Source organism: Dendropsophus ebraccatus, chromosome 1 (genome assembly GCF_027789765.1).
Source record: "Dendropsophus ebraccatus isolate aDenEbr1 chromosome 1, aDenEbr1.pat, whole genome shotgun sequence".
In the NCBI taxonomy this organism is placed as follows: domain Eukaryota; kingdom Metazoa; phylum Chordata; class Amphibia; order Anura; family Hylidae; genus Dendropsophus; species Dendropsophus ebraccatus.
Genome location: NC_091454.1, coordinates 36,609,668 through 36,623,057, shown reverse-complemented (window position 1 = coordinate 36,623,057; position 13,390 = coordinate 36,609,668). Strand labels below are relative to the sequence as shown.

Here is a 13,390-nt window from a genome sequence, read left to right as displayed (position 1 = left end):
AACCTCAAAGCAGAAGTCCGGGCAAAGCAATTTTTTAAGAAGTGCTCAGCCTGTCAGTGGCCAAGGCGGGACCCCACAACCGGAGCGATGGTCCACCAGTGCTGGAGCATGGGAAGTAAGAGCATGTTATTTTTATTTTCCCCCTCCCCAGCACAAAAATAGCTTTTCCCGGATTTCTCCTTTAAGTTATCCAGTGTTAGGAATTTATATATATATATATATATATATATATATATATATATATATATATATATATATATATATATATATAATGCTGTGCTGTTGGTAAACATGTTGGGAGAGATTTATGAAAGGGTGTAAATATACATCTGGTGTAAACTGCCCACAGCAACCAATCACAGCTCCTCTTATATTTTACCAGAGCTGAAAACTGAGCTGTGATTGGTTGCTGTGGGCAGTTTACATCAGATATATATTAACACCCTTTCATAAATCTCCCCCGTTATGCTTATGATGTGGACACAGCAGTGTGCCCCGCTTACTGCAGCTCCGCTACTACGTGACAAACTTGCTAATCACTGGCCGCAGCACTGTCCTGTCTGAGCAGGCTTTCACTCTAGAGGCAAGTTTGTTTTAGAAATTGTGATGCTGCAGTCAGTGGAGCACACTAGTGATGGTGCATCAGGATATTGGGGGAACGTGGAGAGGTAAGCATGACAGAGTATGTTTACCAACAGTGCAGCAATAATATATATATATATATATATATATATATATAGATAATCCTTTTAAGGGGGTATTCCGCTCACGATCAAAAAATGAAATGCTAGAAAACCTTGCCTGTCATACTCAAATAAAACAGGTGTAAACGCAGGACTGCTACTGAAAGGTAGCTGCTAAACCCCTTACAATGATGGGAATTGATTTAGCAGCTTACACAAGTCTCCACCATCAGCATATCCTTCCCTGTAACCCAACTGCCTACACACTGCCTGCAGCCCATGGGCACAAGTGTCTCCACATGCAGCATCTCCATACCTAAAAGTTTTGAGAGAAAATGCCCCTTTAAGCTGTCCTGCATCTTCAGATGTTACAGGGATCATCCGACAATAGCTCATTTTTAATATGTTGCTGCCATATGTTATATATATGTTACTTACCTCTCTGCACTCCCCTGGTGTCCTGTGCAATGTCGCTGTGTCCCCCACTGTCTGTAGCTGCTTTCGAGACAGGCTTGTCTTGGGAGTGACAGCCTGCTCAGCCATTTTCTGGCCTTGGGGCAGTCCTCTCTTGGTCAGTGATTGGCTGAGTGGGGGTGTCACTTCCGAGACAAGTTAGGCTCTGAAGTAACGGCCACTATAGACATCGGGGGAACATGGAGAGGTAAGCATAACGTTTTTCTCATATGGCAGTAACATATTAAAAATTAGCTTAACACTTATAACAAGCCCGAAAACTATAACCTTAGAGGAGTTGTCCAGGAAATAACAATTGAAGTAAATAGAAGCTAAGGCTGCAGTAACCCAGCACCACCACTACACAGGGATCAGAGACAACTGCTTCCGCCTCTAGTCTCGACGAACAGCTGATCATCAGGTGAGCTGTGTGTCTTTACCCCCCCCAATGAACTGTGGATAATTCTAACTTGATAGACAGGACAAATTGTATATTACAATCCACTTTGGTAGGCTAGGCACAGGACGTACTAAGTACATAAGAGTGACAGTAATACGTTTGTCAGCTTGGTAAAATGTTTGTTTTAAGCGACCAGTACATAAGATAGGTAGTGCGATTGAACTAGATGTGTACCGTGAACTTTTCCAGGAATGAGCATACTGAATATCAATATACAACATGTGCAGCTGACATATATACACATAGGGGGACATGTATCATCCGGCGTATTTTATTATATAAAATTATTATTATTTTATTATATTATTATATAAAATATTCGCAAATCGGCTCTTTACGCCAGGGGGCGGGGAGGGGGTGTGGAGGGGGCGGAAAGGGGGGGGGGCGAACTCATAGTCTGCGCGATTTATCTTTTTTTTTTTTTTAAAGATACGCCGAAAACCTACTCGAGTCCTCAGCTGGCGTAGGTTTTCAGCTGTGCGCATCGGCTTGCACGGGATTAATGTAGAGGCAGTCCGCCTCTACATAAATCTCTGTAGCGCCAGAGATGCGGGGGCATTTTTAAGTCAGCGCAGAAAGCGCCGGACTTAATAAATGTCCCCCATAGTGCTCAATTTTAGTGAATAAGATATTAATGTAACCTGTTTGACCTAGATGACAAAAATGCTTCTGGTTCTAAATAGTAGTAACTGGATTGGTCGGTACAGGCAACACCTACTTTTGTATTAGTTTTGTCAATTTTCCAAAAAATCTTTCGTTTGGCAACTCGTGTTAGAATGGAGAACACATTATAATTACAATGCAAGTAAAGTATAACTTGAATACCTTGACAGTATCCAGCGGGTGTCCAACAATAACACTAGCAGCCCCTATAGAAGATAAAAGTATTTAGTAATTGTTGGTTCCATAAGTAAATAGGGGTGAGCAATAGTTCTTCTAATTTGAGCATTTAGAAACCGTGGAGCCTATTTGGAGGTGCACAAAGCTATGAGCTGTAGGCGTTCCCTTTTGCTGTGTTATGATCTCCCTATACAGCGCCACTTTTAAGGAAATGTCAGCATTGTTTATTAGTTTCATAGCTGTCAGATTTGTACAAAACTACATAAAATCTGTATCAATTTAGATGTATAGGTACAATGTATCCCCGTAAACATCTATGGGTGCCGTACTACAGCTCTAGACAATCCAGGGATTTAAGTTAAAATATTCCCTGTATATCCTGTATTAAAACCATTCTGAGAAGAAAACCAACAAACCTCAAACCTATTCTATTCCTATTATAGAGCAGTGGTGTACATACTTGGATAAAGCAGGAGGGAGCTTGTAAGCAATAGACAGATATCAATACAGAGTTGTGTACAATATTGTGGCTTTAGAACCATAAAGTCACACAGAATGCATTACAGTTGGTCATATTTAGTCCCTGTAATGTTTATTTGAAAATATATAAACTTTCATAAATGGTATACGAGTATCTAACCAATGCTCTATGCTCACATTCAACAATAATAAAGCAAAAACCATAAAAACAAGACATAATCACTTACCTCCAAGACACCCTGCTATAAAATCTTCTACTTGGACTCTTCCCATTTTACGTTTTAGGACGGGTAATTCCTCTCTCGGGCAGATCCAGTGTTTTCTGCAGAGACGACTACATAGCGTTTGAAATGTGTATTTGCTTTCTTCCAGTCCAAAGGTTTTAATGTACAAAACAAATGTGTTCTCCTGGCAGATGAGGCTGTATTTGGTGTCATCTGCTTTATGCTAATGCCAATACACTAGTTCATGATTGTTAGCTTTTTCCAGCGTAGTAATAGCATGGAGTTTAGAGTGTAGATATTGCTTCTGTTCTCTTTCTCCACTGACCATTGTAGTATTGTATCCCCCCCAATGTATTATTCTTACAGATAACAGATAACTCAGCATTTTACATTTCGATGGCAGACACTTGTACACTAGTTTATGGTTGTCTTTTATAACCGGTTACAGGTAATGATTTATAACCCAGTTTAGATGCTTAATCCTCATTTTAGTTTATGATTTACATATTAAAATAAAATTAAGAAATTAGACAAAAGGCATTTGCTGGGTTGTAACATCATTTATTAACTATATTAAATGTAGTATGAAGCCAGGTCTAGTTTATTGGGGCAATAAAAGTAGTTTTTAACTATGAAATTTTCTGCATTTAAAGGGCAATTTCTTTTAAAGGTCAATTAAGTCGATTCTCAAGTACCCTTAATAGGTGGTGACTAGAGGACATCCCATAGGGAGACCATCTGTGGCAATACATAATACACTGAGAATAATGATATCATGCGTGGAATACTAATAAAGAGAAAACAAGAGATGTGCAGGTAAAGGTTAGTTTACACTGGGAGATTATTGCTGGCTCTGAGGCTATGGTGGAAAGGTCAATCAGACCTTCACTGCATAACATATATGTCTGTGCGAATGCTCTGCTATATGTCAAACACACTATGATTCATGGAGACACAATGGAATGGACGGCCATATAGACAGAAGCAATAGTAACGTGTCAAGATTGTATTGGTGGGGGTCCCAGTGCTGAGAGCCCCGCTGACCACTAGAATGAAGAAGCAAAAACGTGCGGCCTCTTTATCCCCGCTATAACAAGTGGTATACAGAGAGATTATGAAACTTTATGACACTTCCACCATTTTTGTATAGCAGAGGTCCCATAGACTTTGATTATAACTCTATACTGCTTTTAATAGCAGTCTAGAATGATTAAGAGCACAGCGCGTACTACCATGCACTTCTGCCCCTCTATAGTAGTGATGGGCAATGGTCCTGACACCAGGACTTCCACTGTTAGGGTATATGCACATAGAGTAAGGGCCCTATTCCACAGTAACGTGGCGGGCGACCAACAATTTGACAGCAGCAGCATCATCATACATTACCTGTCCAGGCTTCTCCGCGCTGTCTTCATCCCCGGGTCCCGCGTTCTCTATCTTCTGAATGGCCGGTCAGCTGACGGCGCTCAGCCAATCACAGGCCGGGACCGCCGCGGCCTGTGATTGGCTGAGTGTGGCCTGTCAGCTGACCGGCCATTCAGAAGATATAGCGCGCGGGACCCGGGGATGAAGACAGCGTGGAAAAGAAGACCTGACAGGTAATGTATGCTGCAAGGGCTGCAAGGACATCGGTAACGATGTCCTTGCAGCCCTCGCTCAACGATCATCGGGCCGTGGAATAGGCCCAGTAAACGAGCGGCGATCTAGCAGATGATCGGGCCCTAGCGTTGATCGGGCCCTCCTCGGCCCGTGGAATAGGACCCTAATTCTCGTTCATCCCCGCGCACTCCCGCTTTCCTCTCTGTTGACTCCATTCTATGGTCGGGCAGATTCTGCTGTCGGCCGAAAGAATTGACATGTAATTACTTTGGGCGGATGAAGGAATCCGTCTGACAGATAATGGAACCTATGTGACGGGCAGAACTTCAAGTGGGAGCGCGAGGGAGCAAGCGGCGGATTCTGCTCAGAGTTTTCTGCCAGAATTACTTTGTGTGCATATACCCTTACAAAAATTATTGCCTGTGTGCATTAAAGGCCATATGGTACACACCCAGACACTGCATAGGTGACTTTTTTTTTTTCTTTGCACCTTATTTGTTTTCGAACTTTGTAGCTCTTTATTGACAGTTGTTTGTATTTATTGTTTTATAATATGTTGGCTTTGGTTAAGCAGAATTATTCTCCATAGCACACAGATATGTTTTGCCTTTTTCTTACATAAAACCATTCACCTTAATGAAGCTTGGGTGCGCTACCAGAGGTAACCCATGAAAAGAAGCTGCATGGTGTCTAGAGAAAAAAAAAATATATTTTGAATATTGGTTACTTTACCAAAGGGTTAGGGAAATGCATGAGTTAAAATTTTACTAAGAATTTTTGTTTTTTAACAACGTTCCTCCATTTAATAGCCTATGTGATTCATAACATATTTGTGATGATTTACCAAAAATTACTCCTTACCCTAAAAAACTATTCTAAATTATTGGCTACTAGGTGTCTCTTTGCAGTCTGTTGTACACTACCTATTTACAGAGGAAATATGTGGTAACAGACAAAGCAGGACAAATTAGAGGAAGTAATGGTGCATTTACACAAAATGATAATTGGCCCGATCGTACGATTAACGATGTCGGAGTAACGATTTTTTTACCATAACGATCAGCGTTTAGACGGTACGATATATCATACGAAAAAATCGTTTTGCGATCGCGCGCCCACAGCCCGGCTCGCCCGCAAGCCCGCTCCCCCGCTCACAGCCTGGCCCCCCGCTCATCCGCAGCCGGCCCCACGGTCAACCACAGCCCCCTGCGCCACCCCCACCGCTGCTCTGATCGCCACCCCTGTCGCCCCGATCGCCACCCCCGCCCCCGCCGCTCAGCTCGCCCCCGCCGCCCCGGCCGCGAGCATACGTTACCTGCAGCAGGTCTTCGAAATCCCCGACTCCCCTCTTCAGTGCATTGATTGGCTGAAGAGGTGAGCCGGGAATTTCAAACGGCTCCTCTTCAGCCAATCAGTGCTGAAGAGGAGCCGTTTGAAATTCCTGGCTCACCTCTTCAGCCAATCAATGCAAGGCAGCACTGATTGGCTGAAGAGGAGCCGTTTGAAATTCCCGTCTCCCCTCTTCAGCCAATCAATCAGCCAATGATCGGAAAGGTAAATTAACCACCATGTCTCACCACCTATAAAGCTTAGGACAGCTGTCCCTTGTGTAAATACCAGGCTACTTACTGCTGAAAGTCCACAGTGCTGCTTGGTGCTTAGTGTACCCCCTTGCCTTGCTTTGATGCTGCTGTTTTCTTTCTGCTCAAATGGCACCTTAAAAACCCAGTGCATAGGTAACCCCTTCTCCTCTTACCATGCTATTCAGTACTATGTAAATGATGAGCCTGCCAAAGTACCAGCCTTTCCTGTCCAGTGCACTATAGGACTATGTCATTGCATAGCCAAGAGGAGTGTAGGTCCTATGTGTGTACTGCTGACAAACAGCCCAGCCTTGGTCCCACCATCTGAAAAGCAGTCAATGCAAAATAGCTGAGCACTAGGGAGGGGACCCTCGGAGGCTCAATAACGGCAATGAGAGCAATAAAATCTCTGTCACATCTCTAATGAGTTAATTTAACAAAACCATACAGGTATGCTACGAAGCTGCCAGGCTGGTAATAGATCGATCTATATCTATTTTTTTTATTATTATCATTATTATTATTATTTTTTTTATTTTTTTTTACCTACATTTTTCTAGATCTTTAACTGTGGAAATATCTATTGGCATCTAATATTAGAATTGCTCTAAACATTCTGCTAAAAAATGTTCCACAACAATTGTATTCTGTAACCTTTCCAAGACGTAATGTCTAAACACACAATTATTACAGTATGAAAGTAAATCTGTTGCCAATAAACTTCATTCTCCCAATTCTAGGAAATAACTCCTGGCAGGACATCTTCTAGTAAATAAAATCAGTATGTGATCTGAAAAGAAGTGGGAGCTGAAAAACTACTTTGTAAAATCTAAAAGAAAGTGACCCTCAGTAAACATGATACAGATAGCGAAACTTAATAATGTCAGATTTGGTAGATCAGAACATCCCAAAATCACATGTATGCCAAATGATCATCCCAAAGCCGTTTTTTATATGGAAGTAATACAGATGCATACTGCTGCAGATCCAGCCCTGACTCTGTGGGTTTGACCTGAGCTGTCACAGTTTGGTTCATCAGATCTGTCATAAGGCCAGGATCCGCGCAAGTAAGAAGCAGAACGATGTTCCTATTACACCCCTGTGACACCGGGTTTAGTTTGAGGCATCGCCACCTGGGCAAACCAAGGGCCCAGTCTGGAAAAGTTCATCTGATGGCCTTTGGCAGCTAAGTTACCCTCAGACCAGGTTCACGTGTATCATTCAAAGGATATTCTTTGGGAATGTGCTAGGGCAGGGATGGGGAACCTTTGGCCCTCTAACTGTTGTCAAACTACAATTTTTATCATGCCTGGACTGCCTAAGCTTTAGCTTTTGTGCTAGGGCATGTCAAAAGTTTCTTAAAGACACAGGAACATTTTATGGTTTAAAATATTTTTATTAAAGCTTTGTGCATAAGGATAGAACATTTGTTATGAAACAACATAGCCCAAGTAGAGTATGAGCATTTAAGTACATGTATTGGTCCACATCATGAGAAAATTTTTTGCATCAAATATGTAGACTACTCAGGAAAAAATGCAATTAAACTTGAATTACCAGTTGTTACCTAACAGTGTAAGGCTATGGTCGCACGTAGTATGAGATCGGCTGTTCGGTGACCCGGCCGGGTCACCGAACGGCCGGTCTCAGAAAGGATCATCTCGGTCAGTACTGCAGATATTTAGTGCGGCTGAGTTCTGATGCTGGCGCATTAGTGCGCGCCCGCATTAGAACTCCCCACAGCCCACAATGGAAGGTGTGGCCAGAGCCGCACGCTCCATAGTGTGAACTGACAGGGTTTTCTGTGGCCGCTATTCACTGAATAGGGGCCACAGAAAACTGACATGTCAGTTTTTTAAGGCACCGCTAGCAATGCCGGCCGCAATGAATACTATGGGGGACATGTATCATCCAGCGTACGGATGATTTTCGGCAGAAAGTGCCGATTTGCGCATTATTTTATTCGCAAATAGCCGATTTGCCAATAAAATATTAGCAAATCGGCACTTTCCGCCGAGTACGCCGGGGGGTGGGGAGGGGTTGTGAAGGGGGCGGAACGGAGGGCATGGCGCGCAATTCACCATCCGTTCCGCCAAAAGATACACCGAAAACCTACTCCAGTCCTCAGCTGGCGTAGGTTTTCGGCTTTGCGCACCGGAGCGCACGGGATTTATGTAGAGGCAGTCCGCCGGAGATGCGGGGACATTTTTAAGTCTGGCGTAAAAAACGCCTGACTTAATAAATGTCCCCCTATGTGTATACACTCCTAACACTTTCCTATGTTAGGGTCCTGTTAGACTAAGTGATTTTTAACGATTAACGTTAACCATATTGCACTGAACAATAGTGGTTAGTTACAATCTTTCCAATAATTCTTTACTCCATCTGATCCCACCAAAAGTTTTAGTGAATGTGAACGATTAGTGAATCAATGTGGAATTACATCACACGATTAAAGATGATTTTAGGGTTGGATCTAAATGAATGATCGACACATGAATTTTCAATCGTTGCCTGCATTTACACAGAATGATTATCGTTAAAATTTGAACGATATAATAATTAGGTTATTGATCACAGCGGGTCCTATTAGAAGTTATAGCCATGGAGATTTTGCGGCATCTTGGTCCACTCTCCAGATGGCTATGGCTATATCTTCTGATGAGACCATGTCTCGGCAGTGACATTCGCTGCGATCAATAACTTTTGACATGTCTGATAAGTCAAAAACTACTTCTGGTAAAAGGTAGGCTTATGTGGGACACCAGCCCCTGGGAAAGACAAACGACGCATGAGCTTTAAATTCTAGTGTGGCCATCCATCGTTCTCGGCACTACTATACGAGACCGTACATCTGGTTGTGGGGATCGTGAGTGGCTCTGTGTGAGCCTGGTTTTACTACTGCACTGTTTATCCATCGTGACCCTCTTTACCTGATTGAACTGTGTATGTTTTTGACACCACAGGGTGAAGTCCGCTCCGTGTTTTGGTCTGGCTTAGAGGTATGTCCCCTGCTGCACAGGTCTCCAGTAAACGTCACTGGAGCGGACTCTGCCCCTTTTGCCCAAGTGGACGTACAGTATATCACCCTCCCCCCCCCCCCCCTTGAAGTAAAGGTGGGGTCTGTTTATATTGAGACCCTTGATTTTCTTCTTATGCATAATTTGTCTTCTGATGTGATCCTGGGGTTGCCCTGGCTGGAAGCACATTGCCCTTTGTTCGATTGGTCCAGCAGTGAACTGGTTCGGAAGGGGTCTAATTGTGGTCCTCATTGTATTACTGTGTCACTTGCGGAATGTTGAGTGATTTTGTTGAGTGATTTTGCGGATGTATTTGATGAGAGTGCGGTGGAGGGGTTACCCCCCCCCCCCCATTGACCCTATGATTGTTCGATTGATCTCTTACCTGGTGTCAAATATCCTAAGGGACGCATATTTACCTTATCCTGCCCAAAAAGGTAGGCCATGCGGCATTACATAAAGGAGAGTCTACACAAAGGCCACATTTGCCCCTCCTCCTCTCCTTTGAGGGTGTGATTCTTTTTTGTGGGGAAAAAAGACAGGGGCTTCGACCTTGTATTGACTATTGTGAATTGAATAAAGTCACTGTGAAAAATCAACATCCTCTACCCCTTATTCCTGATTTATTTAATCAAATTGTGCGAGCTAAGTGGTTTTCTAAAATTGATTTGCGGGGAACATACAATTTAATAAGGATTAAGGAGGGTGATGAATGGAAGACTGCCTTCAATACCCCTGAAGGGCATTTCGAATACCTTGTTATGCCCTTTGGGTTATGCAATGCCCCGGCAGTCTTCTAACACTTTGTAAATTATGTATTCCGCAAGTACCTTGGTCGTTTCTTAGTTGTGTATCTTGATGACATTTTAATTTTTTCCTCCAACTGGTCTTCTCACATTTTGCATGTGCGCACTGTCATGGAGCTTCTGAGAGCTAATCAGTTGTGTTCAAAGCTGTCTAAGTGCCAATTTGGAATTCAGAAGGTCTTATTCTTGGGTTATAAGATAACATCAAACTCATTTAGTATGGACCCTCTTAAGGTCCAAGCCTTTGAGAAGTGGGAGCGACCCAATAACCTTAAGGCTCTGCAGAGGTTCTTGGATTTTGCCAATTACTATGGGAAATTTATTAAGGGCTTCTGGCTCATAGCCAAACCTCTCACCGATTTAACCAAAAAGGGGGCAGATCTGGTAAATTGGACCCCTGGCGCTAACTTGGCATTTGACAAGCTCAAGCAATGCTTCTCAGAGGCTACGGTGCTGATACAGCCAGACTTTGAGCGTCCTTTCATAGTGAAAGTGGACGCATCCGAGGTGGGGATAGGAGCTGTTCTATCTCAAGGGTCCGCAGCTCTTACCAACCTTCAACCCGTTGCATTCTTTTTAAGGAAGTTCTCCAAGGCGGAGTGCAACTACGACATAGGTAATAGAGAGTTGTTGGCAATAAAAATGGCTTTTGATGAATGGAGACACTTCCTTGAGGGAGCAAAACATAAGGTGGTGGTTCTTACTGATCACAAGAATCTCCGGTATTTGGACCAAGCTAAATGTCTCACACCAGGCCAGGCCAGATGGGCCTTGTTTTTTACTAGGTTCAGTTTTGAGATAACCTACTGGGCTGGCTCTAAGAATGTCAAGGTTGACGCTCTGTCCCGCAGCTTTGACATTGAGACCACTCCCAGGATCGAACCTGATACCATCCTGTCCCCTGGTGTGGTAGTGGCCATTTTTCAGCCTGACCTGCTGACTCAAATCGCTGTGTCTCAGTCTCTGGCACCCCAGAACACTCCAGAGTCTCTACTATTTGTACCCCCTAATCTTCGCCTCCGATTCTTAGAAGAACTTCACAGCTCCTTGTTAGCTGGGCACCCAGGGTTGGCAGGAACCAAATACTTGCTTTCACGCCACTACTGGTGGCCTTCCTGGGCCCGAGGTACACCCGCTACCTGTGCCATGGACACATATTTCGATGGATTTCATCACTGACTTGCCCCAAAACTGTTATTTGGGTAGTTGTTGATAGATTTTCTAAGATGTGTCATCTTATCCCTTTTGGCAAACTACCAAATGCTCGTACTTTGGCTACATTGTTTATTAATCACATTTTGCGCTTGCAAGGTATTCCCGAAAATATTGTGTCCGACCAAGGTGTTCAGTTTGTGGCTAAGTTTTGGAGAGAATTCTGTGGTCAATTGGGTATGTCCTTGTCTTTCTTGTCTGCCTTCCACCCACAGATAAATGGGCAGGCGGAGAGGATCAGCCAGTCTCTAGAACAGTTTCTGAGATGTTTCGTGGCTGATGCCCAAGACAAATGGAGACACTTAATATCTCTAGCTGAATTCAGCTTAAACAATCATGAGCAGCGCTCGCTTAAGATGTCACCATTCTTTTGCAATTATAGTTTCAACCCTGAGTATTTCTCTACTTCTCTAGTCTGCGGCTACCTAGGGCCGTTTAAAGCAAGTAGGTAGGGAAAGGGGGTGGGCTCAGCTTTAGGGCTCACTGTCGTTTCTTGTCCCTACCTCCCCTGTCCTGACAATATCTTCAGGAAATACGCATACAGTGCAATACAATAAAAAAAATGGTATTCTAGTCACCAGCCATTGTATAGTCCTGTTTGTTTATAATCCATGGTCGTTGGTATTTTCTATGCACACACAGTCCAAGCTTAATCACGCATGTTGCTTAGCAGAGACATCTGAACACACAGGGCTGTTTTTACCGTTAGGGACTTGTGGTCATGGGTCTAGTGGGTGCCCTGTCACAGAACCCCCTTTCTGTGCTGCTGATATGTAGAGTGGCACACTAACTTAGTTTATTCATTATCTCAGGGGTATACTGTATATGATTCACTGTATTTCTATGTCTCACACTGCTTCTATTCACTGGCAGGTATCATATGCTGAAGTATATCTATATTCTACCACCTGCTTGTGGGAGACAGTGGGGGGAATTCATCAAGACAGGCTCATACAACAGTCTTAAAGCCCTGCCCCCATGCATCCCACCAGATATACTAAGGTGCACAAATCTTTTAGTAAGTACAGCGGGACCTCAGTAAGTGCAGAAATCTACACCTGCTCTGGTGTAGATTTCCGTCACTATTTACGTCTGTTTGGAGGCATAAATCGTGATCGGGCGTGAGAGAAGGCCACTCCTCCTTCCTTCCTGCCCATCAGGTGAGCAGGGCTTACATCGAGAAAATGGGGCAGATTTTGGAAATAAAATCTCAACCTTTTTCCTAGTGCACGCCCCCCAGTATGTCTAGGTCTAGGTTGACACTTCTAGGCATGGGCATAGCTAGGATTCACGGGGCCCCATAGCAAAAAAATTTATGTGTGTATATACTTTACTGCACTGATAACCCCTGACCTCTGCAGGAGCTCTATTGTTTCCTTCTAAAAATCTCTCAGATAATCTGTCATATATATGTTGGTGTAATAGGGCCCATCTCTTCTCTCAACAAAGTATTGCCTTCCCATTCAGATCTTTTATTCCAAACTCTCCAGTTTCCCCTGCCTCAGCAGTGTTAGTACTAGTACTAGTGTAAGCGGTAAGTGACCTACATACTGTTCTCCTCTCAAGCTAACACACCTTGGACTGTTGTATTGTGCTGTACTATAAAGAATTGTTCAGTAAATTTTACTAGGTGTAAAACTAGACCTACTGTGACATAATTTAAAAATATACTGTATATTAAGATATTAATGTAGCACTAGCTGCTATTTAACTATATAAGTATCTACATTCACCATATACTTATGCAAACCAGGGCCGTCTTACCCATTGGGCATGGTAGGCGGCTGCCCGGGGGCCCTTGTCCAATGCCCTTGGCCAATGCCCTGTCACAGCGGGCATTGGCCCCCTAGGACGCAAGGGTCCCCGGGCAGCCGCCTACCATGCCCAATGGGTAAGACGGCCCTGCGCGCCCCCCCTTCTCTTGCGACCGCAAGCACTTTCTTGCTTGCGGTCGCAAGAGGAAATCCAGCCCCAGCTGATGCGTCGCTCCCTGGGGGATTCTCAGGGAGTGCACGCATCAGGAACCTCAG

General features: G+C 43.7%; 1 protein-coding gene across 6 annotated transcripts in view; it reads right to left on the bottom strand.

The window, feature by feature from the left end:
* The window catches only part of SLC25A48 (solute carrier family 25 member 48), a 50,354-nt gene that overhangs the window by 23,426 nt on the left and 13,538 nt on the right, over nucleotides 1–13,390 (bottom strand). For 2 of the 6 annotated variants that reach the window (XM_069969669.1, XM_069969662.1), the window contains exons 2-4: nucleotides 5,372–5,429; nucleotides 3,144–3,250; nucleotides 2,422–2,465 (exon numbers count right to left, since the gene is read on the bottom strand). In XM_069969669.1, the coding sequence (XP_069825770.1) occupies nucleotides 2,422–2,465; nucleotides 3,144–3,189 (90 nt within the window). In that variant the 5' untranslated portion in view covers nucleotides 3,190–3,250; nucleotides 5,372–5,429. Of the gene's footprint in view, nucleotides 1–2,421; nucleotides 2,466–3,143; nucleotides 4,489–5,371; nucleotides 5,430–13,390 lie in introns of those variants that run through there. The other 4 variants (XM_069969676.1, XM_069969654.1, XM_069969644.1 and 1 more) reach the window with 3 other exon arrangements.